Raw genomic sequence first — 27,121 nt, 5'->3', positions numbered from 1 at the left:
GTGATGAATTGATAGATGTTGGTAGGAGCTCTTTCCTATATAACTTCTGGAGATTACACGAACTCACCTTATGTGATGTGTAAGGCTGAGACTAAACTTTTGGCGAAACTACAATAATGAGCTTTGTTAGAATTTACGTTTTGACGTAAGCATGTGGTATGGTGAGAGGTAATATGAGTATACCAATTTTAATTATGCATTAGCATGTACGATTATGTTTACAATCAACATTTTACTTGATTTTCATTTCACTTATAGTTAAGGGTGATCAAATGGTTAACTGAACTGATCTAGTATTAATCGAATTAATCGATTTTTTAATCTTTTAACTGTTAATCAAACCGAATTAGTATTAATTGAACTTTTTAATCCGCGTAAATTTTTTTAATTCTTAATTGTTAGCTTTAATTTATAAAGCTTTTGATATAATAATATTTAAGACTAATTTTCTACTTTTTTCCTTAAATTATTTATGTTAGAAATAAAAAGAAATATCTTTGAAAATATTCTCAAATCCAAAATAAACTCAAGAATACTTGTTATTGATTTCAATCATGTCTTATAATCTCGAGTTAACGAAATGCCTTTGAAAATGTTTTTAAAGTCATTTCAAGTCATTTTATATATTTTGGTACAATAAGTATTGGTATAGTTACCTTGGTAAGTCAGTAGCCACATTATAATTTAGAAGAGTAAAGTATCGATACTTGTTCTTGATATATTAATATTTAGCGCAAAGGATCTATACCTAACTTCATGGTATCATTACTCCTTTGTCTCTGTCGTTTACTTTTCTCAAGAGTATCAATACCTCATGTTACAAGAGGACTTTCATACGTAAATTAATTGCTTTAGATGACCAGTTTTTCCCTCTCACTACTCCAAACTGTTAGAAATCAAAGAGAGGTTATAAATAGAGTCCAAGAACACTTCAATAAACACAAGAGAAGAAGCTTCAAAGATCAAGAGCTTATATTTGAAGGTTCTTTCTTTTATTCTTCTCATTTTCACACTTTGTACATAAACACTTGCTAAGTTTAGTTTCATTTCTTTATCCAACTGTCTATTTGTATTTGAGAGAGTTTACTTTGGAGAGAGGTCTTTCTAGTTTACACCAAATTATCTTTGAAAAAGACAGGATTTTCAGTTTAGCCTTAAAAACCAAGGAGATTTTGGTTGATATATACTTGAAAACTAAAGTAGTTCTATCTTAGCCATTGTAAAAGGTAGAGCGAAATGGTCTATCATAGACTTAGTAAAAGATAAGAAGTTATAAATGTTATATCTTGTCTTACGAGGCTGAACAAGCCATAGAATTAATTGTATTAATTGAGATGATTGGTAGGCTTAATGTTGCAAATGATTGCTTATAAATATTCTCTTTTCAACTTGTTTTTGTATACTTTAATGGTAGACCAATCTCAATAGATTTTACGATTGAAAATCACTTTTTTGGCTAACCAAGTGGGAGTATTCTTGCCCTTTAAAACCCTTTAAAGGCTTGGGTTTGAAATTCACCAAAGTCAAAATGACAAAGTATTTCTTTGGTGGACCCTAAATGCTTCCGATAAGCTTCATGATCCCCTTTGGACTCTCCTCGAAGTCGGAAGACAAAGCTTCGAGGGTAAAATCAAGCATAGACATCTTGAGTACAATACCTCTAATGTTCGAGATCTAGATCGATTGATCAAAAAACGATACTCTAAAGATTTCTTCTAATAATAGAACGGATTCCCCTCAACAAATGTAAATGTTAAAAGATATTAAGATAATTATATATAAGATTTTAATATATAAAAAATATTAAATAAATACTATAAATATATTTTAACAAAATTTTGGGAAAAAATAATATGAGCGAGTTTAAAACGAATTTAGATTCGCTATTTATAACCATAGATAAAATTGAAGAAAATTTTTAACTCATATTTTAAATTAAGCCGAACTTAAACTAATATAAAATATGTTAAATATTATCCTTAAGCGTGGCCTAATTTATGAATATCTCTAAGTTAAACCAAACATTTAAATAGTGAAAAATTAATATTTTTGTAATTTTTAAACCGAATTTCAATGCCATTATTTATAGTAACCATATTTATTATTTAAGCATAACATTATTTAACGCAAAGTTCAGAAAAGAAAATCGAAGGGTAAAGCGGAAAGAAAGAAAGAAAAACAATAGAAACGAGTGATCGGCATCGGCAAATGAGCGGAGAAGAAGAAGGTCGTGAGGCCGCCACCGCCACCATCCCCGCTGCTAATTCTTCAACAAAGCCATGGGTGGAGGAATTGCCGACAATCGAAAACCTTATAGATTCTAAAGACTTAGCGATTCGCTCTGCTCAATCCCTTTTCCATAACTCCTCTACCCATCTACGCACTTTCCAGGTTTCTTTTTTTTTTCCTTATTATATAACAATGATTTTATTAAAGCATATAATGTAATTAATGAGAAATTAAAAGAATTGATTATAAATTTCTGGGTTTTGTAGGATTCTCTACCACAAGCATCCTCTTACTATAAATCCTATGAAGATGCTTTTTTCAGCAAACTTAAAGGTTTTCTAATCATTTTTTTTCATTTAATTGATGGTTGTGATTTTAATAACTGAATAGTTTGTAACTGTTCTTTGTTTTTAATTATAAAAAAAAGAGGGGGTGATGATTGCGAAGGAAAACCCAGGTGCAGCTGTTGGGATTACTTTGACTGCTGCTCTCTGTCTCATGCGAGGTTTGTTCTTTCCTGATTTTCATTTCTCATTTCGATGATTGCCTGCAACACTTGATTCTTATCTGATTTTGTAAACCAAAGAAAAGGAAAAACAGTATTTGAAGAAGATTTTGTTTTGGTGGAAACAACTGAGTCCTTTAGAAATTTGTTGAGTTTTTTGGTTCTAAGTTAAAAGGATTTGGTTTGTTATTCTACTTTCTTTGTTTCATGGTGTAAATTTTTTGTTGTGATCAAATGGGTAAAACTAATTAGTGTTATCCTTAGAAGCAATGCTAGTGAAGCAACACCATCATTCTCTTGTGAACATAGCTATAATGTTTAACTATGTCAATGAGACCATGTGGTGGCTGACTGATTTGAATAACAAATCCTGTCCTTGGAGCTATGTGATTCTCTTTGACTGTATCAAAAGTCCGCCCTCTAGATGCTTCTTCATTTAGAAGCTTTTAAATCTGGATCCTTTACTTGTAGGAAATTATTAAATTAAATAAGGTATAAGAAACTCAAATGCGAAGTGCAATAAATGTGTATTTCTGGGGGAATTGATTGGGGGCCGGGGGAATGAAGTCGTTGGCATTGTTTATGTTGTTGTTAGCAGGCCTGATCAGGAGTCTTCTTTGGCAATTTTGAATGATGGGCTTCCACCTTCTTCCCATCTTGTTAGCAGGCTTTTTTCCTCCCTTTAAATAAAGCTTTATTAAGTTTGGCCAAAGATTTAAGATTTTTCATATACAGTGATGATATGTACTCCTCGGATTATAAGTCTAGGTTGCATCAATTTTGTTCGAGTTACGTCCTCCTTTTGGCCTCTGGGTTCCCTTCTTTAGATCTATTGCACGGGTTATGAAATGAAAGTATTTGATGAGTCTTCATATTCATTCATTTGACTTCTGTGCACAACTTTCTATTTGGTTTGGCTTTTAAATTTAAAACAAACTGATGTCAGAGTATTTGTTGCAGGCCCAAGAAGGTTTCTATTCCGTAATACGTTGGGTCGATTTCAAAGTGAGGAGGTAGCTACCCTGTTAATTTGGTTGAAGCTTCCTCCACTTAGTGGAACTATAAGTTGAATGTTTGCTTGCACTATATATGCTGCATGACCTGTCATTTTGAATTCTTTACTAAGCCAAAGCAAAAACCTCAGGTTCTAGATATTATGTGTCTTAGTATAAAGTTCGACTCTAAGCTCTTGTATACATTTCCTTTCTGCTAAACTTTCCTACAGGCAAAATTTTCTAGGGCTGAGAAGAATGTAAAAGTGTTAAGCCTATCTGTTGATTTGATGAAAAAGGAGAGCAGTAAGCTGCTTGAAAGGGCAGCTCTTGCAGAAAAGGATATGAAACGTGGCCAGAAAGAGCTCATGTAAGTAGTATGAATTTCTTAAATGTTATGCTTCTAAGTTCTCATTAATTTTCTTGTTTAACTGTTCCACATTGTTTGTGTAGGAATTCTGGAGGTCAGATTCACCGTCTTGCTAAATCAGTTTACAAGGTTGAGGCTGAAGCTGTAGGTATGCTTAAAGCTCATATTTTCTTTATATATATAGTTTGTTCTCTTTTGGTAAACAGTTGTTGGCATCTTGGGTCCCTTGGGAAGCTTGACTGACTTTGGCTTCCCATATTAGTTTGTCATTATTTATATTTGATGAATCTGGTGCTTTCAACCATCTCGTTTGTCCCTGGGCTCTCTTTTACTCTCTTCTTAGTACAGTAAAGAAGGGTTGTTTGTAATAGGATGTTTAGAAACTTAAATTTTGCATAAAATTATTCTAGCATGCAGCTATGGTGTCCACTCTCCTATAATGTCGTTTAGACCATATAACTCTTAAACCAACAGTAGAACTTAGATTGGCTGTTGTCAAGCATGTTGGTTTTAGAAAAGGTATGTGTATCAATCTGAAGATGAGATTGGTATCGACGTATAATGTTGGAAAATTAACCTGTGGCTAACCATTTCCAAGCCACCTTGCTGTTTTATATTGTTTTTGTAAAGAATATCAAGGCAGGGTAGGACAAGGTTTTTTCTAAAATAGAACTTGGGTCAGAGCAGAGTCCGGTTTATGCAAATCCAACTCTGCCCTGGGCATATTTACTAGAATGTCTTCATATTGTACTATTCCATATCCTTATTATTTATATACACTTCCGAGTAGGGTTTCTTTTCAGCAGCCTTTTACACAGTCTAGAGACTTCTCGACGCCCTTTTGCTCTTATTTCTTCTTTACCGAGCAACTAAGCTTTCTGCCTTATTTTGATTTTTTTTCCGCCAAACATTTTGTCTACTTGTTATTACTTTCAATGTTGTACTTTTTGGTTTTGTTTTGAGTTTGTTTTAGGTTCTTCACAATTTGTCTAGTTGGGACTTCCTTCTTTTGTTTAATTAGATTAAGACATGCTGCAATCTTTGGCTATATGGTTAGTCTATCATGCTAGTTTGGGCATGTCCAACCTCCAACGGGGAGGGATAGGGTTTCATTGCCCAAACCCGAGCTGAGGTGGGTCTGGTCCAAGTTGAGACAAGTTGGGGTGGTTTTAAATTTTACGGGACGCTGTTGTACCTTAACAATTTCTTCAATGTTCCTTATAGATTTGATGGACGGACTGCGAGAAATCCCTGGAAGGGAGGCATTGAAACTACGAGCAGAGGCAAGTCCTGCATTTCTTTTTTTTTATCTTTTCAGTGCTCCTTTGCCAGTTTTAAAAAAAAACCCCTTAATCCCTGATCAGAAATTTACCAATTTGACATCCATAGTAGGTTGCTTCAATGGCATCACTTTTGAGGCAGCAAAGGGTTTCACTTGACAGAAGGATAAGGAAAATATCTGAATTGGGGATACCTGTCTGATACACTGTGTGTGGACCTCTCTTGTTATATTTGATATTATTTGATAAGGATTTTTGAACTGATGCTGCATTTTCTAGATCCCATGTTACTCATAGAGATTAAACTTAATTCGGCCGAAATAATCTATCTAGTACAATTGAACTGTGAGTCACTAAATCATTTTGCTATGTATGATTTTTAGATCAAGGAATGGGAAAGAATTCTTTCTTCTTTTTGCTGCATTTTGGTAAGAGTGTTTTTTATTGCATTGTTTAAAGATGGTTAATGTTCCATTTGTGCTTTGGATAATTTGATAAAATCTCTGAATTCAGGAGAAATATTCCCACTAATTTAATTAGGTCAAATTATTCCGTCCTTATTTTTTAATATTTACTATTCAAATCACAAATTAGTATTATTATTTTGAAGAAAATATAGTAAGACCTGACATATACTACAAATGTCAAAAGAGGAGCTAACTTTAAAAGATTTCAAAAGTAAATCAAAGATGCATCATTTTAATCAAATCATATTTTAATTAAACCGTTAAAAATTATATCTTAATTTCACTATAATTAAACTAACTTGACGATATATGTAGGTCAACTAATAAACCATTATTAAGAGTCTCATTGCATCAGCGATGGTCTATCTTTAGCATCATCTCAGAGTCCATTTTTGTAAACACTATTATAATGCGTTATCATGATAAGACTGAAGCAACCAGCTCGGAGGTTGGTGGCATCATCGACAAGACAATGAATTTATTTGATATAATTCAGGGACCAAAATTGTTACTAAACTTTTCATTTATCGGGCCACGTCATACTTTTAATAGATGTTAGCGGAAAAGTGTTAGAAATGTAATAATTTGATAACGTTAGTGACTATTATGTAACTTTTAAAAGTTGAATAACTGAAACGTAATCTTAAATAAAATTTAAGGATAGTTACTATAATTTACTCAAAAAATGAATATATCAGATTATAATATAAAGTTGGGTATAATATTGAAATTGTACATAGATTTAGCTCAAATGCGATATTGTCAACCTATTCATTAACGCTTCTTTTCTCTCACGTACAAAATATTCCAACCGAAGCAAAGCTTGATTTGGTGAAAATTTGATTTCAAATTTCCAAAATGTATTATTCTTAAATCATTTTTAGTTATTATACTTTAATTAGGTAAATTTTTAAATTTTAATCATGGTCCAAACTATGGTAATAAAATTCATTAAGAGTATTAATATCGTATTATGCATAAATCGTAAATTTAAAATTTCCAATTTGATATTTTTTTATGCAAAAGTATTTTATTAATAAAACCAATTTGATATTTTTAGTTTCTATACTTTTGAAAATTTAAAATTTCAATTCTAACTTAAACTGTTACGGTTAAAATGGATCTAATATATAGTTTAATTTGTATAAAAATATAAAAGATAAAAATATTCTATAAAAATATTTATTAATTTGTTTAAAATTTAGTTCAATCCTTTTTTTTTTTGACTCTTGACACTTAATCAAATACTTAAATAATAGTAAAACTGATTTTTTTTCCTCTATTTTTTTCTCCTTTATTCTTTATTAAAATATAAAATTAAGCTTAAATCAGGCTAAATTAGCCTTATGCTGTTATTTTTCTTTAATTAGTCAAATAAGCCATTTTCGTTAAGATTTAGGGGAATAGGTCGATTTTGACAGAGAGTATGAAAAGCAAATCCAATGGGTGCGCTTTCTGTACAGTTGGTAGGAAAATTTGTCTTGCTGTGCGAGTTTTCCGCACAATTACCAAGAAAGCTTGTCTAGCTTGTCCAGCTTTCTGCACAGTTGGCATGCAAGCTCGTCCAGCTGGACATGCTTTCGCACATACTTTTCAAAATTGATTTATTTCTCTAAATATTGAAAATAAATAAACTATTTAATCAATTAAAAAAAAATCCAAATATATATACACAATTTAACCAGTAAATCCCACTCCAAACAAAATTAATATCTTAATTGTTGAATTACAAGCCTCAAAATTGAAATTCAACAATGTGGGGAGAAATTTTAATTTTAATGTGAGGAATGAGAAACAAATTTGATGCTTACTTTATTTAGGGGTATTATTAACCATTTAAGACTAAAGCCGAAAAATGGAAAAAGAACTTGGAAAATACTTTCGCCAAAAGAAATCCAGTTAATATCACATCATCTAGTGATTTGAGATTTTATTGGTTATTTTTTTTAAATTATTCAATTAATTTTATTTTTAAAAGTAAATTCATTAAGAGTTCCTTATATATAAACTTTAATTCTATCCTATTTCGTTTTTATTTAAAAATTTATTTTCATAATATTATTCTCGTTATAGATTTTTATCATATATATATTCGTTTTTTATATAATATTTATAATTAACCATAGTCTCTCTCCAACTCTTAAATAAGAGAATAATGCACTTTAGCGTATTCGAATCCACGACCTCCTACACTGATAAGAATACTGATACTAATCGAGTTAATACTCATTCGACAATTTAAAAATTTGTTAAAATGCTTAATTTTTGTCTATGGAAAACAAAGTATAATGTAAATGTAAGGAAACAAATTAAAATGTAGAAATAAAAAAGTCTAGTATAAATATGGGAAAGGATTGTTATATATATACGTGCAATAATTACATAATTTATAAGAGGCCCTCGCAGTCAAATTAATATATGGGAGTTCATCAACCATATATACATTACATTGCATTCATATTCATGGCCACTTTAGATAGTATAAGGTGAAGGCTTGGGCAACCCGGAGACGATGCCACACAGCGGCGTGTTCTCAGGGATGTTGTACTCGTCCCTTAGTGATTTTTCTGGTGACAGAACACTAACGTAAAGCTGTTCCCCTAAATATGTTCTCTCCCATATCTCCGACCTGATATTCCACATGCCTGCATTATCAAACGTCAAAAGTATAGCAGCCCATGATTTAGGGAACACTTGCACCGTATGCCTACTCACTGCGTCGAGCAGATTATAGTTCTCTCTCTTCTCAGGGCTCCATGTTCCCGGCTCAACGGCGACCGCAAAGAAGGAATACCCGTCAATATGGAACGATTGAAGGCTTTTTTCATGGTTCTCGAATATGATTTCAACGAAGTTACGAAATGTCATGTTGAGTACATTTGGTTGTATGGTGAGGGTTGTGGTCTTTTCTGGTTCATCTTTAATTACATTGTATTTGAAGACTTTATCAGCAAGGTTGAAATATTCAGCTAATTTTAATGGGGTATTTGGGTCGGTATGTGAGACACCATTAAAGCCATAACGAAGCTTACCATTAGCTCTGCTAACACTGTTTACTAGCCTGATTGTACGCGTGATGTTAATAGCACCATAACGGTAAGATCCTTGTGGGTTTGGCCTAGCAGCACTAGCGGTAAGATTCCATCGGAAAGTACGAAACTGGTTCAATGACCAAGCCCAACCAATAGGTGCAGGTGGAAGCTCCGTTGAAGCTTCACCTTTGCCATTTTTGTACCTAATGATAGCTGTGGTCGTTTGTACTTCTTTAAGGAACCGAGTGGATGCTACCATGTAATAATCTTTTGGGTCTTGATCAGCTGCAACAAGGATCGAAAAGCATTGCCCTATATGTACATCCAAGGACTCATACAAGTTTTGAACAGTATGTGAACCTTCCATTTCAACAAGCTTCAACTTATGACCTTGGATTCTAAAATTAAGTGAAGCTTTAAGCCCAACATTACAGACTCTATACTTATATGTCTTGCCTGGTTCCATGGTGAAAAGTGGTTCTTGTTTAACCCCAACTTTACCAGCTTTACCATTAAGAAGTATACCATCTGGTCTTCCTAAAGGACGACCACTATCTAAAAAACCCCTCAAAATTTTATGGCTTTTAGCATACCAATCACCAGTAAGAACTGTGTATTCATCAGCAGGATCAGGATATGGGACAGGGATAAGTAAACGACTATGAACCCTAAGACCACCAAAACCACCGGCTGCCCTATGTAAAGCTGTGGATGGATAATAAATATAGCTACCAATTTGGTCTTTTACTTGGAATTGGTACGTAAAGTTAGTACCAGGTGCAATAGGACAATTTGTTCCAAGTACACCGTCCTGCCATGAATTTTTCCTATGTTGAACACCGCTCCATGTTAAAAGGAATGGCTCATCAAGGTTATTGAACACATTGACCACGATATTATTATTGCTGGTGGCATTAATTTCGGGTCCTGGGAATTGACCGTTAATGAGTATTCCTTGTTGAGGAACTCCCAATGGAGAGATGGTGCCGTAGGTGACGTTCCATGTGAAGAATAAGTAAGGGTCTCCACCTTGGACACCAACCATTAATGCTAGGAAGCATATTGTGAGCTTCAAGATCACCTCGGCTGCCATCTCTCTCTGTTTATAAGTTTAAATGACTGCTAGGGCTCTCTTTCTACAACTATTGAAAACCCTTTCCTTATTATTCACTACTTATATGAGCGGAAGAAGATGCTTCCACACTGTTTTTACCTTTGTCCATCTTCACCATTTTTATACTGCAATGGGTGAAATGGCTAACCCGAGATTTCCTCCATTTTCTCCATTTTTTGACCATCAAATTCTAACTTCCTAATGTTTCATTTTCTTTATTACCTATTTTGAGGGACAACCACAAGCCCGAAAGTATGTCCTATTCCACCGCCATATATTATTTTCTACCTCATTTGATTCAATTAATTAGAAAACTACCAACCTTTTTTACTCAAAAAAAAAAAAATTCCGAATGCTTATCTATTTTGTCACTTTAGACTTAATTCTTATTTTGGATCATTTTAGTTCCTAACTTTTATAAATTAATCAAATTACTTTTTTTAATGGAAAATTAATTAAATTGTTAAAATTTAAAATCAATAAAATGGCAACCTTCATAGTAATTTATGTGTAATTTATTGTTGACTTAAATAATTTTAAAAATATGGTCTGTTAAAAAAATTTAAAATTATTTTTATGAATTTTTTGTGTGCGAGTTGCTTAAAATTTTAATCGTTCAACTAACTTTTTTTTAATCTTAAAAAAAAATCTGATTAAAATTCAAAATAACTAAAATATTAAAATTAAAGTGACAAACTAGATAAACATTAGGGCTAATTTTATAAATATGGCAATGAAAACCATACTCACGTTTTGTTTTTACTTTTTTTTTTTTCACTTTTTCTTTCTAATTTTACCAATTTTAACCTTTTCACTCTCAAATTGATGTCACTCAATTGTATGTACCTAATTATTTTGGCTAAGTATATAAAAGTCAAATTATATAATAGCTAATATATATTTATAAGGTCATATTAATACTTTTGCTTTTTAAATCGAAAAATAAAATTGTCAAATTATGCTATTCATTCCTATATTATACATGTAAGCTATAGCTTTAGTCTTTACACTCTAATTTGGTCAATTTTAATTCTGATACCTTTCGAATTGGTCAATTGAAATTTCAATTATAATAAAAACAATAACAACTAAATTTATTTGGTTAAATTATACTATTAATCTTTTACTATAAGTTGTGGATTTAATTCATGTTCTTTAATTTGATCATTTTTACTCTCTCTACTTTTCAATTTGATCCTAACCAGCCTAAAGATTGTTGGTAACAAAGATTTCAAGGGTTTGTCAGACACCCATTTATCAAACTAGAATTAATTGCAACGACACCCTTCATTACCAATGGATTGCTGGTTTTCTCATGAAGTACTAGACATATTCTTCTTGGCACAATAGGGAATTCATACTTCATTGTTTATCCCATACTTAGATATTGACGTATAGCCACCATTGTTTAGAGAGAAGGGATTTATTATTTTTATTTCTAAATTGCCAATACCAAGCAAATTTTCTATTTAATGGTGGTTTTTGTGTATTAATATTTAACCATCATAATTTCAATTCGGATTAAATTTTAAATACTTAACTATATTTTTTAATGTAAAAATTTCGAATCATGGTATTTAGATTAATTCGAAATTTTACTTGCATCACAAGTAAAATAATAAATTCAACAGTTAAAAATATTAATTAACTTTTATTTGTTAATAATTCGTTAATTTATGTAAATTTTTACATATTCATCTATTTGGATTGTGATTGTATTGTTTTTTTTTGCTATTTTAATATTATTGATATTATTTACGAAAAAAATTATATTTTAAAAAAATAAAATATATTTCACACACACTGTAAATAGAAAAAAATGAAAGAATTTATTATTGAATCAAGAAAATTAATTTATTGGAAAAGTCAGCATTAGTCACTACAAAGGCCGTTTTATGTGTATTTGAAGCGGAACTGGTTCCAGGTTTATATAAGCTTTAAATTAGGTGTAAGCTGGTGGTGGCCTTGGCATGTTTTCCACAACACCGCAAACTAGTGCACCCTCAGGCATGTTGTATTCGTCCCTGAGTGATTTGTTAGGGGAAAGAACACTAACATAAAGCTGTTGCCCAAGGTAACGCCTGTCCCATATCTCTGACCTGATGTTCCACATTCCACAGTTGTCGAATGACAATAGGATAGCTGCCCAGGACTTGGGGAAAACCTGTATGGTGTGTCTGCTCACGGCATCAAGAAGATTGTAGTTCTTCCTCTTCTCAGGGCTCCATTGCCCAGTCTCGACACTGCAACAAATGATTATAGAATTTAGTTAAACGGAAAGTAATGACTATATACTAGAAGAATTTAAAGACCAAATACTTACGCCACAGCAAAGAAGGCATAGCCACACAAGTGATAAGACTGGATGGCTGTTTCGCGATTCTCGAAGATGATTTCCATAAAGTTTCTGTGTGTCAGGTTGAGGACAATAGGTTCCATGGTTATTTTAGTGATCTCAGCTGGTGGGTCATCAGGAATGGTATCGTACTTGAAAACCTTGTCAGCTACGCCGTAGTATTCTGCAAGTTTTAGTGGAGTGGTTGGTTCGACATAGGAGGCTCCATTAATAGCATATCGAAGCTTGCCATCTACTTTTTGAGCAGTGTTGGCCAGCTTGATGGTACGGGTAATGTTAACGGAACCATACTTGTAGGAGCCCTGAGGGTTAGGCCTAGCAGCGCTGGCAGTCAAGTTCCAACGGAAGGTACGGAATTGATTGAGTGACCAAGCCCAACCAACTGGTGGTGGTGGCAACTTAGGTGAGGGTGCGCCCTTGCCATTGGTGTAACGGATGACACCAGTTGCTGTAACCTCTTGTTTGGTAAAACGGGTAGAGGCCACAACAAAGTAATCCTTTGGTTCTTGGTCGGCTGTAACAAGCACACTGAAGCACTGTCCAACATGAACATCAAGGGATTCATAGTCATTTTGCACTGTGTGGGAACCCTCCATCTCAACCAATTTCATGTTGTGGCCTTGGAACCTGACGTTCAGAGATGTCTTGAGACCCGCATTGCAAATCCTATACTTGTAGGTTTTGCCTGCTTCCATGGTGAAGAGAGGTTCATCGCTACCATCACCTTTAGCAACTTTTCCATTAATGTGGACACCATCACATCTACCAAGGTTACGACCGCTCTCAAGAATTTTCTTGAGGGTGGTGTGTCCCTTGTTGAAAAAATCTCCTGCTATGATAGTATAGTCATCAGCTGGATCAGCATAGGGGACAGGAATGAGTAAACGACTGTTAATACGAAGGCCACCGAAACCGCCAACCGCCTTATGCATACCCGTCACTGGATAATACATGTAGCTGCCAATTTGGTCCTTCACCTGGAATTTATAGGTGTAATTCGTCCCGGGGGGGATAGGACAGTTGGTTCCAAGCACACCATCTTGCCAAGGATTCTTCCTATGCTGCACGCCACTCCTGCAACAAATTTCATTTCCATATATATATATGTAATTAAGCTCAACTCTTTACTAATATAATCAAATGGGAAAAAAAGTACTCTTGTTTACCATGTCAAAAGGAATGGCTCATCAAGGTTGTTGAACACATTGACTATAACATTGTTGTTGGTGGTAGAGTTAATATTTGGCCCAGGGAATTGCCCGTTAATAAGAATACCTTTAACGGGAACACCTAAAGGAGATATAGTGCCATAAGTGACCTTCCACTCGAAACTAATGGTGGGATCTCCACCTTGAACCATAAGCAGTGATCCTACCCAGAGGAAAAACACCGCTATTATCGTCGATGGAGCCATTTTATTGGCTTCAAATTCTCTTATATAATTTTATAAATTAAGACTGTTTATCCCCTCTTAGAGGAAGAAGATTTGTTTGAGATGATTTGAGTTGCATGTTGGCTTACCTTTTATACAACACAACTCCTTCTAATACAATCATTCTTCACCATTCAATATTTCTCTTGAAATCCTTAAATTACGTACATCTATTTGTTTCTTTACTTTCTTTTAGTATATACTATTTTTATCATTAACCGATTTGATTTTACCATGATTCTCTTTTAGTATATAATATTTACACATTAACGGGCCTAATCTGTAACGGGCCTAATCAAGATAACTTGCATGCATGCAGAAATTATTAGGATAGATATGTTACCAATTTTGTACAAATAGATCTGTATCCATTGATCATCTCTTGCGGTGGTGCCCAGTGGGGTCATGCTATTTAGAGTGATCTATTGGAACCTATGGAACAGTTAAAATCAGGAACTCTTTGTTGCTGACATTGTCAAAAGTAAGGGTATATTAGAGGTGTAACCTCCCTAATCAGGAAATCATCCCAATGATTTTAGTTATGGATAGTGTAAATTTTTTATTTGTAGGAACTAAAAATTGATTACATATAAATAACCCGTCTATGGCTTAACTCATTGATATCATCATCGAAGAGCCTCAAAATTGTATCAAAAGGGTAGTTAATTATAAAAGATAATGTTAAAGGTGGCAAAAACAGTAGTATGTATGTTACCCGGATGAAATACAGCAACTACAAATGTACGTATGTTATCCGGATGAAGTACGTTTTTGTAACAGACGACCTGTTTATGATTTGACAGAAAACTTTTTGACTGGATAAAGTTGGTCAAGTACTTTCCAGTTTTAGACAGGTCCTAGGTTATAATTAGGATGTATTTAATGTTTGTTCACTTCTACAAGTTAAAAATATTGTTGTAGTTTTATATATGTACATCATACATTTGATGAAATTAAGGTAATGAGAATAGCCAATTATTGTTTTCTCAGTTTTCTCATCCCTTTTACTTCTATTTGTTTTTGGTTGCTTTCCTTGCAACTCTCATTTCTTTGAATCTCAAACTTATTTCATATTTTATCCGGAATTATTACTTTGTTGATCTAGCTTTAACAAGAGCTTCATATTTTATCCGGATGACTTAGTTCTATTTTTCTTTCTATGTGAAAAATCCAACAAATGGTATGAAGAGCGTAAGTCTTTGAAGACCTTGGTTGTGTTTGAGAGAAAAGAAGCAGAAGCTGTTTTTTGTTAGTCTGTTTGTTTGCTGCAAAGATGAGTTTCACACCACCACCACCACATGTGTTTGCTGGAGAAAACTACCACATTTGGGTAGTTAAGATGAAGACATACCTTCAAGCACATGATTTGTGGAGTGTGATCGAGAATGATGCTAAACCACCTCCATTGAGGGCCAATCCAACCATTGCTTAGATGAGGTAACACATTGAAGAGTGTGCCAAGAAGTATAAAGCAATGGCCTGCTTGTAAAATGGGGTCTCTGATGTGATCTTCACAAGAATAATGGCTTGTGATTCACCAAAGCAAGCATAAGAGAAGCTAAAGGTGTAACACCTCTATAACCCGTATCCGTCGCCGGAATGGGTTATGAAGTGTTACCAACCCAAAATACCACATTTGTACAATCACATTGATATTAGAACATTAACTTTTATATGCATTCAAAAAAACTTTATACAAACATTCAAAAGATTCCATTTTCGCATGGCTTATATACATCAACATTTCAAAATATCATTCACTTAAGTCTATTCTATACATGCCATACTAGTTCTAAAATATAGCAGTACCAAAAAGACAGATAGTGTGACGAGTTGCTGACAATCCCCTCTCTGAGCAGGTAACTGGGATCAACAATCTATAAAACAGAGAAATATAACAAAAGGAGTAAGCTTTCATAAGCTTAGTAAGTTTTAAGCAATACAACAGACAAACTCAATTATACGTCAATTATCCAATTTCTCAAAAGGTCATTTCCTATATATTTATTACCATTGGCCGAATATACACAAGCATATAATGCACACTTAGCATTCTAATTACACTTAATCTGAATTCATATGGCATAAATAAATCGAACATTTTCACATACATTCACACTTGACCGAATGTATCATAATCATAGATATAAATATATCATGTATTCACATATGTATCAAATTATACTCTTATGATTTAATTTAAATCATACTCACATATAAATACATAATACGTACCTAGCCAACTTAACGTATTGAATGTATTCATTCGTCGTTCTAACACGAGGTATCTTAGTTTTAGACTTTTATCAAATCACCGGCATTCAGCCTGTTAGGTTTAAAAACCCGAATTCATTCACCGGCATTTCGCCTGCTAGGCTCGAGGCCCGAATAATATCTCACTGGCATTATAGCCTGCTAGACTCAAAGGCCCGAATATTATCTCACCGGCATTATAGCCTGCTAGGCCCAAAGGCCCGGATAATATCTCACCGGCATTATAGCCTGCTAGGCTCAAAGGCCCGAATTGTACTGCACAATATTCAAATCAACAAGTTTTATATAACACAATCACACCAATTTAGGTACAAACATCATTCAATATATCATCCTACATTTCATTCACTTTTATCTCATTTCATCACTAACATTTAAATACATAATAGTTTACACGTAAAATCTTACTCATTTTCATCTAACACTATCATTTGATCATGAAAACATATCACCTTTTACTTCCAATACAAATTGCCATTCGGCCATGTACATATATGATAAGTAACACTTAATTCTCATAGTCTGTCATGTCATTTTTGAATATTATATATATTTAACTACTTAAAACTTACCTCGAATATTTTCAAACAGTCTCGGATCGGCTATTCAACTACTTTCTCTTTTCCCTTATCCGAATTTGCCCTTCTATGCTCTTGAGCTTAATTCAAGCTCAAAGTGACCGAATGCTATTTCCCCTTTTCTTCTTTAAGGTTCGGCTATTAAGGAAGAAGATGAAACAAACATTTTTTTTCTTTTGTTTTTCTATTATCTTTTCTTATTTTACTTAATTTTTATTTCATAAATTAAGTCATTACCATTATCATATTATTATATAATACATATTTTGCTTATCATCATTATCATAGCCGGCCACTACAACTAAAGTGGGAAATTTGACATGCAAATCCACTTATTTACACCATTAATTATTTGGCCACTACAAAAATAACCTATCTTATTTTCACAAATTTTCACATAAGTCCTATTTAATAATTTCACTCACAAATGACAGTATTAAAGCATGAAATTTTCACACATGCACCTTCACATATAATAAGCACAGAATATAACATCTAATTATTTTTATGACTCGATTTTATGGTCCCGAAACCACTTTCCGACTGGGGTCAAATTAGGGCTGTCACAAAATGAGGAGTTTATGGGGTCAGACAAAACAAGACAACAATAGCTGATCAACCTTAGAAGGGATTTTGAGAATCTGAAGATGAGAGAGTCAGAGACCATTAAGCAGTACTCTGACAGAATAATGGCCATAGTCAACAACATTAGGCTCCTTGGTGATAATTTCTGTGAGAGGAGAGTTGTTGAAAATGTCATTACAACTCTCCCAGAGAAGTTTGAGTCAAAGATTTATTCATTAGAGGACTCGAGGGATTTATCAACCATCTCACTGTCTGAGAGGGCCAACAGGCAAGAAGAGCATCTTGAAGGAGCTTTCCAAACAAAGGCCAAGGAAGGCTCAGGTTCTAGTCAAAAGGGGAAGAAACCTTGGGTCGATAGAAGGGAGAAATCAAGGAGAGATGTAGGGACGAATAGATTTCCACCATGCATTCACTGCAAGAAGACTTTACACTTGGAGAAGAACTACTGGTACAGACCAGATGTTCAGTGCAGGAGCTGTAAACAGCTGGGACATATTGAGAGGGTGTGCAAAAATAAAGTGAAGGCACAAGCTTAGCAACAAATGCAAGCCAAGGCTACTGAGGATCTTCAAACTCAGGAGGAGCATGTTTTTACAGCCTCCTGTTTTGCAACCTCGAGCAAGGTCAGTTGTGACTGGCTAGTGGATAGTGGCTACACACACCACATGGCAGCTGATGAAAGGTTGTTCAAAGAGTTCGACAGAAGTTTTGCCTCAAAGATTAGGATTGGCAATGGGAACCTGATTGAAGCCAAAGGCAAAGGCAATGTGGTGATCAACACAAAGTCAGGTAACAAAGTGATTTCTGATGTACTTTTTGTGCCTGACATAGATCAGAATCTACTTAGTGTTGGTCAGCTTGTAGAAAAAGGTTACTCACTCGCTTTTAAGAATGGCTCATGTATTGTTGAAGACTCTTATGGTCAGGAGTTGGCCATAGTAGCAATGATAGATAGGTGTTTTATGCTTAATGTCAATGGACTTGAGAAGAAGGCTTACACCAGCTTTGTTGATGATGCTACTCTATGGCACAAGAAATTTGGACATGTGAATTACAAGTCACTTGATCAGTTGCATAAGTTGAACTTGGTTGAAGACATGTCAAAAGTTGAAGCCAAAGACACTGTCTGTAAGGTTTGCCAGCTTGGTAAGTAAACCAGGTTGCCTTTTCCTGCTAATGTGGCATGGAGGGCTTGAGAAAGACTTGAGTTTGTCCATTCTGATATCTGTGGACCAATGGAGACCTCTTCTTCAATTGACAGTAAGTACTTTGTGCTGTTTATAGATGATCTAACCAGGTTTTGCTGAGTTTATTTCTTGAAGCAGAAATCTGAAGTGTTTGAAGCCTTCAACAAATTTAAGGCATTGGCTGAAAATCAGTCTGGTTGCAAGATTAAGGCTTTGAGAACAAATAATGGCACTGAGTATCTGTTTGAAAGGTTCCAAAAGTTGTGTGAACAAGCTGAGATTCATTATCAGCTAACAACAATCTATACTCCTCAGCAAAATGGAGTATGTGAGAGGAAGAATCGAACAGTACTTGACATGGCTAGATGTTTGCTGTTTGAGAACAAGCTGCCAAACAAGTTTTGGGTTGAGGCTGTCAATACCTTAGTGTACCTACTCAACAAGTTGCCAACCGTTGCTGTCAAGGAAAAGACTCCTTTTGAAGCCTGGCATGGAATCAAACCTTCTATTTCACACCTAACAGTGTTTGGCTGTATTTGCTATGCCCTTATTCCAGTTGAGAGGAGAACCAAGCTCGAGAGAATGGCTGCTCCAGGAATATTTATTGGCAACAGAAACACTAATAAGGGCTACTGGGTGTATGATCCCTCAACAAAGAAAATATTAGTAAGTAGGGATGTGAGGTTTGATGAAGGTAGACTATGGAGCTGGAATGATGCTGATGCAAGGTTGACTGATGAAGATCAGCAGGACAGCAGTTTGGAGTTAGCTGAAAAAGGGCCAGTTGATGATAATTTTAATGAAGCACCTATGAGAGGGACAATGACTATTGCAGACATCTATCAAAGATGTAATGTTGCAATAGTTGAACCTTCAAAATTTGAATAGGCTGCTAAAGAAGAATGCTGGAAGAAGGCTATGGAAGTTGAAATGAATATGATTCATAAAAATAACACATGAGAGCTGGTTAATAGACCGGTAAACAGGAAGATTATAGGTGTCAAATGGGTGTTCAAAACCAAGAACAATGCAGATGGATCTCTGAACAAGCATAAAGCCAGACTAGTTGTGAAGAGGTATAATCAGCAGCAATGTGTTGATTATTTTGAAACCTTTGCACCTGTTGCAAGGTTAGACACCATAAGGTTATTGTTTGCCTTAGCTGCTCAAAAACAGTGGAAAGTGCATCAATTGGATGTAAAGTCAGCATTTCTGAATGGATTTCTCAAGAAAGAAATCATCATAGAACAGTCTGAGGGTTTCAAGGTCCCTGGTGAGGAAGACAAGGTTTACAAGCTCAAAAAGGCATTGTATGGCCTAAAACAGGCTCCAAGGGGCTGGTATGATAGGATTGATGCATACCTGTCGAAGCTTGGGTTTGAGAAGAGCATAAGTGAGCCTACACTCTATGTGAAGAAGGCTGAGAAAGAAACCTTGTTGATAGTCTCACTTTATGTGGATAACTTATTAGTTATTGGTTGTAAGGGTGAGCTGATTGAAGATTTCAAGAAACAAATGTTAGATGTGCTCGAGATGACTGATTTAGGTTTGATGACCTACTTCCTTGGTATGGAAGTTAATTAGAATGAGCATGGCATTTTCATAAGCCAGCAAGCATTTGCACAGAAAGTTTTAAGTAAATTCAGCATGTCAAAGTGCAAGCCTGTTAGCACTCCTGTTGCATTAGGAGAGAAACTCTCAAGCATCAATGAGCATGATCGAATAGATGAAAAGGAGTATAGGAGTTTGGTTGGTTGCCTACTCTACTTGACAGCAACAAGGCCAGACATCTTGTATGTTGTTAGTCTTCTATTGAGATTCATGCACTGCTGCAATGTTGCACATTTTAAAACTGCTAAAAGAGTCCTAAGGTATGTCAAAGGCACCTTAGGCCATGGTGTGAAGTTTGAGAGAGCTAAAGAACTGAAGCTGGTAGGTTATTCAGACAGTGATTGGGCTGGCTCGGTTGATGATATGAAGAGTACATCGGGATACTTCTTCACTCTAGGATTAGGAGTTTTTAGCTGGAGCTCAAAGAAGCAACAAACTGTTGCTCAATCAACAGCTGAAGCAGAGTATATTGCAGCTGCTGGGGCTGTTAATCAAGCAATTTGGCTTAGAAAGCTATTGGAGGACTTGAATGCTCGTCAAGCTAAAGCAACAGAAATCAAAGTTGACAATCAGTCAGCTGTTGCAATTGCCAAGAACCCTGTGTTTCATGGAAAAACTAAGCATTTCATGTAACTCCCCTTACCCGAGACCGTCGCCGGAGTCAAGCACAAGGTACTACTACACTTATTTGAGCTCTTAACCAAATTCAGACAATTTATATCATACTTTCCAGACAAGCTGTCTAATTGCGTCATAGTTGCTAAAAAAATCATATCTCAAGTTACGAAACTCGAAATCCAAATATGTAAATTTTCTCCGAATCTGGACTCATATATCTACTTACTAATTTTTTTATAGAATTTTTGGTTGGGCCAATTAGTACAGTTTATTAGTTAAAATCTCCCATATTTCAGGGTTCGGCTACTCTGAGCCCTGTGAACTATGAACCAAATTTCTCCTTGTACAGAATTCAAATAACCATGCTGTTTATTTCTCTTAAAAATGGACCCAATAAGGAATCCAAACATATACAGTATGACTCCTAATTATTTTTGTAAAATTTTTAATGATTTTTACAAATCAGAATAGGAGAGCTCGAAATCACTCTGACCTTATCTCACAAAAGTTATTATATCTCACGATTTACAATTCAATTTCTTACATAATTTATTTTATAAGAAACTAGACTTAATAAGATTTAATTTAATATTTTATTCAACCTCTAATTAGATTTTCATAATTTATGGTGAATTTTCAAAGTCAAACTACTGCTACTAACCAAAAACTGTTTTAGTACAAAATATTGTTAACTAGTTTATAACATATTTACTTCAATTCATTTAAACTCTATGCCATATAAATATTTAAACATAAAACAAAACTACCGGAATTGATTTGGATAGTGTGCCTTGTTGTGTTGATCCAATCTACCAACTTCACTTTAATTCAATCTACATAAAAAAAATATCAAACACACACAAGTAAGCTTATTGAAGCTTAGTAAGCTCATAGGCATAAAAACACAAATCTTACCGAACATTGTACACAATCATATATCTTTTAATTTAACTACTTTACCCTGTAAATCACAAATCCGTTATTAAGCTCCTTTGAATAATTTTCATATTCCTATTTACAAATTTAACTTCCTTGGGCCCCTTTTTCTCATTTATTTCCATTGACAAATTATGGAACACTAATGGAATTGAGTGCTTCATTATCACATTGCCATAGGAAACTATGGACTTGCACATTGTCACATATCACACACCGAATCCATAGTCCTGCTATGGTCTTACACGGATCACATCACATGCCAATGCCATATCCCAAATATGGTCTTATACGGAATCACATCATCATGTCACACCGATGCCATAGCCCAGCTATGGTCTTATACGGGAACACATATCACATTGCACCGATGCCATAGCCCATCTTTGGTCTTAAACGGGCGCATTTATCACATCTTTCCGTCAATTCACCATGGTCACAAAATGAAAGCACTCAAATCCATTGTTCCAACTAATGTGTACTTTTATTTAACTATTATTTCATACTTATTACAAATTGATAGTATTCATCTACAATAATATACTTAAAAATCATAATATCTTCATAACAAAACATTAAATTTTGCCATATGAACTTACCTAGGCTAATTTGCAAAAGTCATAGAAATTCAAGAACTATTCTTGAATTTTCTCCTTTCCACGATTCACTTCGTTTTTTTGATCTATAATTATAAAATAATTCCTTCATTAGCATCCATTACAATTCTATTCTATTTCACAATTTATGCCCTTAAATTTTTGAAATCACACTATTACCCCAAACTTTTCAAATTTTTACAATTTAGTCCCTGCTTAATTTATTCATCAATTGAACTAATTATTCTCAAAAAACACTTTATTTAAACATTATAAACTATTTCACAGCCTTTGACATTCAAAGTTTCATCACAAAACCCTAATTTCAGAACTTTCACAATTAGGTCCTAAATAATGATTTCTATAAAAATCTCTTTATAAAATCATCATATAATAAAATTAAAACCTCAATTCCATGATAAATCATCATAAAATTTCAGCACTTGTTCATGGAAACTTTCAAAATTATCCATATAATCAAAAACTAATGAATTAAACATATGGACCTAGTTGTAAAAGTCTCAAAAACACAAAATTACAAGATATAATCAAAAGTTGAACTTACATGCTGTAGAATACAAAAACCAGCTTCTTAAAAGCTCTCTAATGGTGTTTTTAGCTGATGAAGATGAAGAAAAATGAAGAAAACTCTAGATTTTACCTAATATATCATATTTTACAATTAAATTATTACCCTATTTCCAATTTTGCCCCTTGTTCACACTTGATTTTTAATTTTCCTGCACACACATGCCGTCCAGCCCAATAATAGGTGTCTAATTGCCTATTTAGTTCTCCTTTAATTATTACTAGAGCTATTTAATCACATCTCACAATTTTACACTTAGTTCAATTTAGTCCTTTTCACCTAATTAACTACCGAAACCTTAAAATTTCTTGACGAAACTTTAATACTAACTTATTTACACTCCATAAATATTTCTAAAAATATTTATGGCTCGGTTTATGAATTCGAGGTTTCGATACCTCGTTTTTATTCTGTTTTATCTACAACTTCCTATACTACATAATTTCACTAATTCAAAATTAATTCTAAAACCACACTTAACATTTACTTACTAATATCTAAGCTCACATGTCGGATTTAGTGATTTCAAATCACTGTTCCGATATCACTGAAATTTGGGCCGTTACATTTCAAGATCAAATACCATTTTTTGAGGGAGGCAGAGTTGTCAAAGGAGATCAACTTGGTCCATTGCTGCTGAGAAGTCCAATTGGCAGATATTTTGACCAAGTCGTTAGCTGCCACCAGGTTCAAGTATTTAAAGAAGCAAATTTGAGTCTGCTACTTTGTAGCCAATGAGGAGTGTTAAATGTGGCAACAAGCAGTAGTCTGTATGTTATCTGGATGAAATACAGCAACTACAAATGTACGTATGTTATCCGGATGAAGTATGTTTTTGTAATAGACGACCTGTATATGATTTGACAGAAAACTTTTTGACTGGATAAAGTTGGTCAAGTACTTTCCAGTTTTAGACAGGTCCTAGGTTATCATTAGGATGTATTTAATGTTTGTTCACTTCTACAAGTTAAAAATATTGTTGTAGTTTTATATATGTACATCATAGATTTGATGAAATTAAGGTAATGAGAATAACTAATTATTGTTCTTTCAGTTTTCTCATGTAATTGCCCAAATTTCAGTGATATCGGAACAGTGATTTGAGATCACTAAATCCGACAAGTATGTTTGAAAATTTAATAAATTAATAAGTATGAGTCAAGTGTGAATTTAGAAGAATTTTGAATTAGTGAATTTTGTGTTAAAAAAAAGAGAGAAAAGAATTTAATAAGTAAATTGGGTCTAAAACGAGGTATCAAGACCTCGAATGCATAATTCGAGCCATAAATATTTTTAAAAATATTTATGGAGTGTAAATAAGTTAGTATTAAAGTTTCGTCAAGAAATTTTAAGATTTCGGTAGTTAATTAGGTGAAAAGGACTAAATTAAACTAAGTGCAAAATTGTGAGATGTGATTGAATAGCTTAAGTATTTAAAAATATGGATTTAAAGAGCAATTAGACCCAAAGGTTAATGGCTGGACGGTTTGGGTATGAAATAAGCAAGAAAACAATGTGAACAAGGGGCAAAATTGGAAATAGGATAAAAGTTAGTAATTAAATAATGATGTAATTGAAAAATCTAGACATTTCTTCATCTTTCTCAGCCAGAAACGCTGTAGCAGGTCTCCTATGCTGGTTTTTCATATTTTTGCACCATGTAAGTTCAATTTTTACTATTTCTTAGTAATTTTTATGTTTTTGTGACTTTTACAATTAGGTCCAATCATCTAATTCATTAGTTTTTGATTTGGTGGGTGAAATTGGAAGTTACCCTGGCTGGGTAAGGGCAGTATATGATGAATTATTATGAAATTTAAATTCTAATTTCATATTAAGGTTGTTTTATTAAGTCATTTTGATAGAAAATGGTATTTAGGACCTAATTGTGAAAAAGTTGTGAATTAGATGTTGGTGTTGAAATTCAGAATATCAAAGGTTTTTAATTAGTTTATAATGATAAAATAAAAGTGTTAATTGAGAAAAAAATTTAGTTCAATTGATGGGTGAATTGAGCAGGGACTAAATTGTAAAAACTGTAAATTTTGGGGTAGAAGTACAATTTTGAAATTTGAACAGCATAAATTGTGAAGTGAAATAGAAATCAAATAAATGTTAATGAGTAGAAATAATTTATATTATAGATCAAGAGAAACGAGATTCAAGTCATGATCGAGGGAAAAATAAAGTTTACGAGGAATAGGCTCGATTGCTAATATTTTATATCGAGGTAAGTTCATATGATTTTTAATAATACAATGTGTAATTTAATGTTTTGAAATGAAAATTTCATGAATGATATAGTATATTATTGCATATAAAATGTCATTAAACTGCGATAATTGTAAAATGATATTTGAATAAAAGTACAAATTAAATGGAACAACGGACTTGAGTACTTTCATTCAGTGGCTAAGACGAATTGACGGAAAAGACCATGGTTGGACCATGGCAGCATGTGAAATGTGATTTCCGTATAAGACCATAGCTGGGCTATGGCTTCGGAGAAATATGATATGTGCTTCCGTATAAGACCATATCCGGGATATGGCATCGGTGTGATATGTGCTATTGTATAAGACCATATCTGGGATATGGCATCAGTGTGATATGTGATCCGTGTAAGACCATGGCTGGGCTATGGCCTTGGTATGTGATATGTGACTATGTGTAAGACCATAGTTTTACTATGGCATTGTGATAATGAGGTATTCAATTCCGTAATCGTTCCCTAATTTGATTATGAACGAAAATGTAAAATGTCCCGAAAAGATTAAGAATTGGTGAATACTATGAAAATGACACGATTTGGAATAAGTTCTTGATACTTGATGACATTGAGATTATGGATCTATGCTTATGAAGCATAATTATGTGTTCTTACCATGATGGATGAAATGATATTGTATGGATTTAGTGAATAGTAGTGGTGAATGAATAAATATGGCCTTGACAGTTTTAGGTTGCTGCAGTAGTGTATCTTTTGAAATTTACCATAAATTGTGAAAATTGAGTTAAGGGCTGAATAAAATATGAGATTAAAGCCTGATGAGTCTAGTTTTATATAGAGGAAACGGTGCATGCAATTGGATTTTATGTTATAAGATATTTAAATTGTTGTGAGATAGAGTTTGAATGACTTCGAGATCCCCTGTTTTAATTTTAGAAAATCATTAGAAATTGTACAAAAATAATTATGAGTTTTAATTTATTTATTTAAAATCCTTATCGAGTCTATTTTCAAGAGGGATAGACGGGAACATCATCCAAGTCCCGAATTATGAGATAAATAATTTTTAGTGAAGAGAGATCAGAACTGTAGGACAGCGAAACAGGGGAAACTTTAATGAATAAACTGTACTAAATGGCTAAACCAAAAATTCTAAAAATTTTATGAGAGAAAGGCATATGAATCTAGTTTCAAGGAAAATTAACGGAACTTAATTTGGAGTTTCGTAGCTCCAGAAATAAATTATTTAGTAAATGTATCTCGATAAAACAGTTTAAGCTGAGTATGTATAATTGTACAATTGTGGTGTTTTATCTTAAAAGCATGTTGGTAATTGCTTATTAATTTCATATGGACTTACTAAGCATTTATGCTTACTCCCTCATTTTCATTCATTGTAGTTTTGACAAGCCAGCTCAGAAATCAGGAACGGTCGGAGGCCCACTCACACTATCCGTATACCATCTTGGCATAATGGCTTGTATATTTTGAGTATGGCATGTATAGCATTATAATCATTTTGTATATATGGTCTTATGATATGGATATTGAGTGGTATGGAAATGCTTGGTAATGATTAGCCATTGGAATGGCTAATCATGATCATATTTGGTGTTATGTATGCTAAATTGCTAGCTAATCCATGGAAACCATGAAATAGACAAAATTTACCATAAAATAGATTCAGACAGCAGCAGTGATGTGAGTTTGAAAAACCATTAAAAATAGTAGAGATACAATTAGATGATGAATTAAATATAGAATTGAAGAATTATGAGTCTATTTTCATATGGATGGAACAAAACAGGTATATGAGTTATATTTTATGAGAAGTTTAAATTTTTGTGAAACAGGGCCAGAGCGATTTCTGGATCCCCTGTTCTGACTTTTGAAATTCACCATAAATTGTAAAAAGATAATTAGAAGTCATGCTTTATATGTACAGATTCCTTATTGAGTCTAGTTTTATTAGAAACAAACGACATAGTCATTGAAACTCTGTACAGGGAGATATCTGATTCGTAATACACATAGGTCAGAGCAGTCAAACCCTAAAATAGGGGAGACTTTAACTAATAAACTGTACTAATTGGCCTGACCAAAAATTCTAAAAAAAATTAGTAGATAGATATATGAGTCT

General features: G+C 33.6%; 4 protein-coding genes across 6 annotated transcripts; 2 read left to right on the top strand and 2 right to left on the bottom strand.

Moving 5' to 3' along the window:
- Nucleotides 1-2,085: 2,085 nt before the first annotated feature.
- On the top strand, nt 2,086-5,799 carry LOC107942808 (RGS1-HXK1-interacting protein 1). 3 transcript variants are annotated; one of them, XM_016876526.2, is made up of 8 exons: nt 2,086-2,391; nt 2,496-2,562; nt 2,657-2,734; nt 3,695-3,747; nt 3,960-4,096; nt 4,180-4,244; nt 5,321-5,379; nt 5,489-5,799. In XM_016876526.2, the coding sequence occupies exons 1-8, from the start codon at nt 2,209-2,211 to the stop codon at nt 5,576-5,578; spliced, it is 732 nt and encodes a 243-aa protein (XP_016732015.1). In that variant the 5' UTR covers nt 2,086-2,208; the 3' UTR covers nt 5,579-5,799. The 3 variants fall into 3 exon arrangements, with proteins under 3 accessions (XP_016732015.1, XP_016732017.1, XP_016732016.1); XM_016876528.2 differs by having other exon boundaries at nt 5,486-5,799; XM_016876527.2 differs by having other exon boundaries at nt 5,461-5,799.
- A 2,386-nt stretch (nt 5,800-8,185) lies between these two features.
- Nucleotides 8,186-10,086, bottom strand: LOC107942799 (L-ascorbate oxidase homolog). The gene has a single exon (XM_016876518.2). It carries the CDS (start codon nt 9,966-9,968, stop codon nt 8,316-8,318), a length of 1,653 nt encoding a protein of 550 aa, XP_016732007.1. The 5' UTR covers nt 9,969-10,086; the 3' UTR covers nt 8,186-8,315.
- Nucleotides 10,087-11,799: 1,713 nt separating this feature from the next.
- LOC107942800 (L-ascorbate oxidase homolog) lies at nt 11,800-13,824 on the bottom strand. The gene is made up of 3 exons (XM_016876519.2): nt 13,512-13,824; nt 12,313-13,419; nt 11,800-12,232 (listed from the first exon to the last, which is right to left on the bottom strand). The coding sequence occupies exons 1-3, from the start codon at nt 13,757-13,759 to the stop codon at nt 11,932-11,934; spliced, it is 1,656 nt and encodes a 551-aa protein (XP_016732008.2). The 5' UTR covers nt 13,760-13,824; the 3' UTR covers nt 11,800-11,931.
- Nucleotides 13,825-20,048: 6,224 nt separating this feature from the next.
- On the top strand, nt 20,049-20,645 carry LOC107942802 (secreted RxLR effector protein 161-like). The gene has a single exon (XM_016876521.1). The coding sequence runs from the start codon at nt 20,049-20,051 to the stop codon at nt 20,643-20,645; it is 597 nt and encodes a 198-aa protein (XP_016732010.1).
- Nucleotides 20,646-27,121: the final 6,476 nt, after the last annotated feature.

This window comes from Gossypium hirsutum, chromosome A13 (assembly GCF_007990345.1).
Source record: "Gossypium hirsutum isolate 1008001.06 chromosome A13, Gossypium_hirsutum_v2.1, whole genome shotgun sequence".
NCBI classification, from domain to species: Eukaryota; Viridiplantae; Streptophyta; class Magnoliopsida; order Malvales; family Malvaceae; genus Gossypium; species Gossypium hirsutum.
Note: the sequence above shows the minus strand (reverse complement) of the source record. Positions and strands in the feature narration are given on the sequence as shown.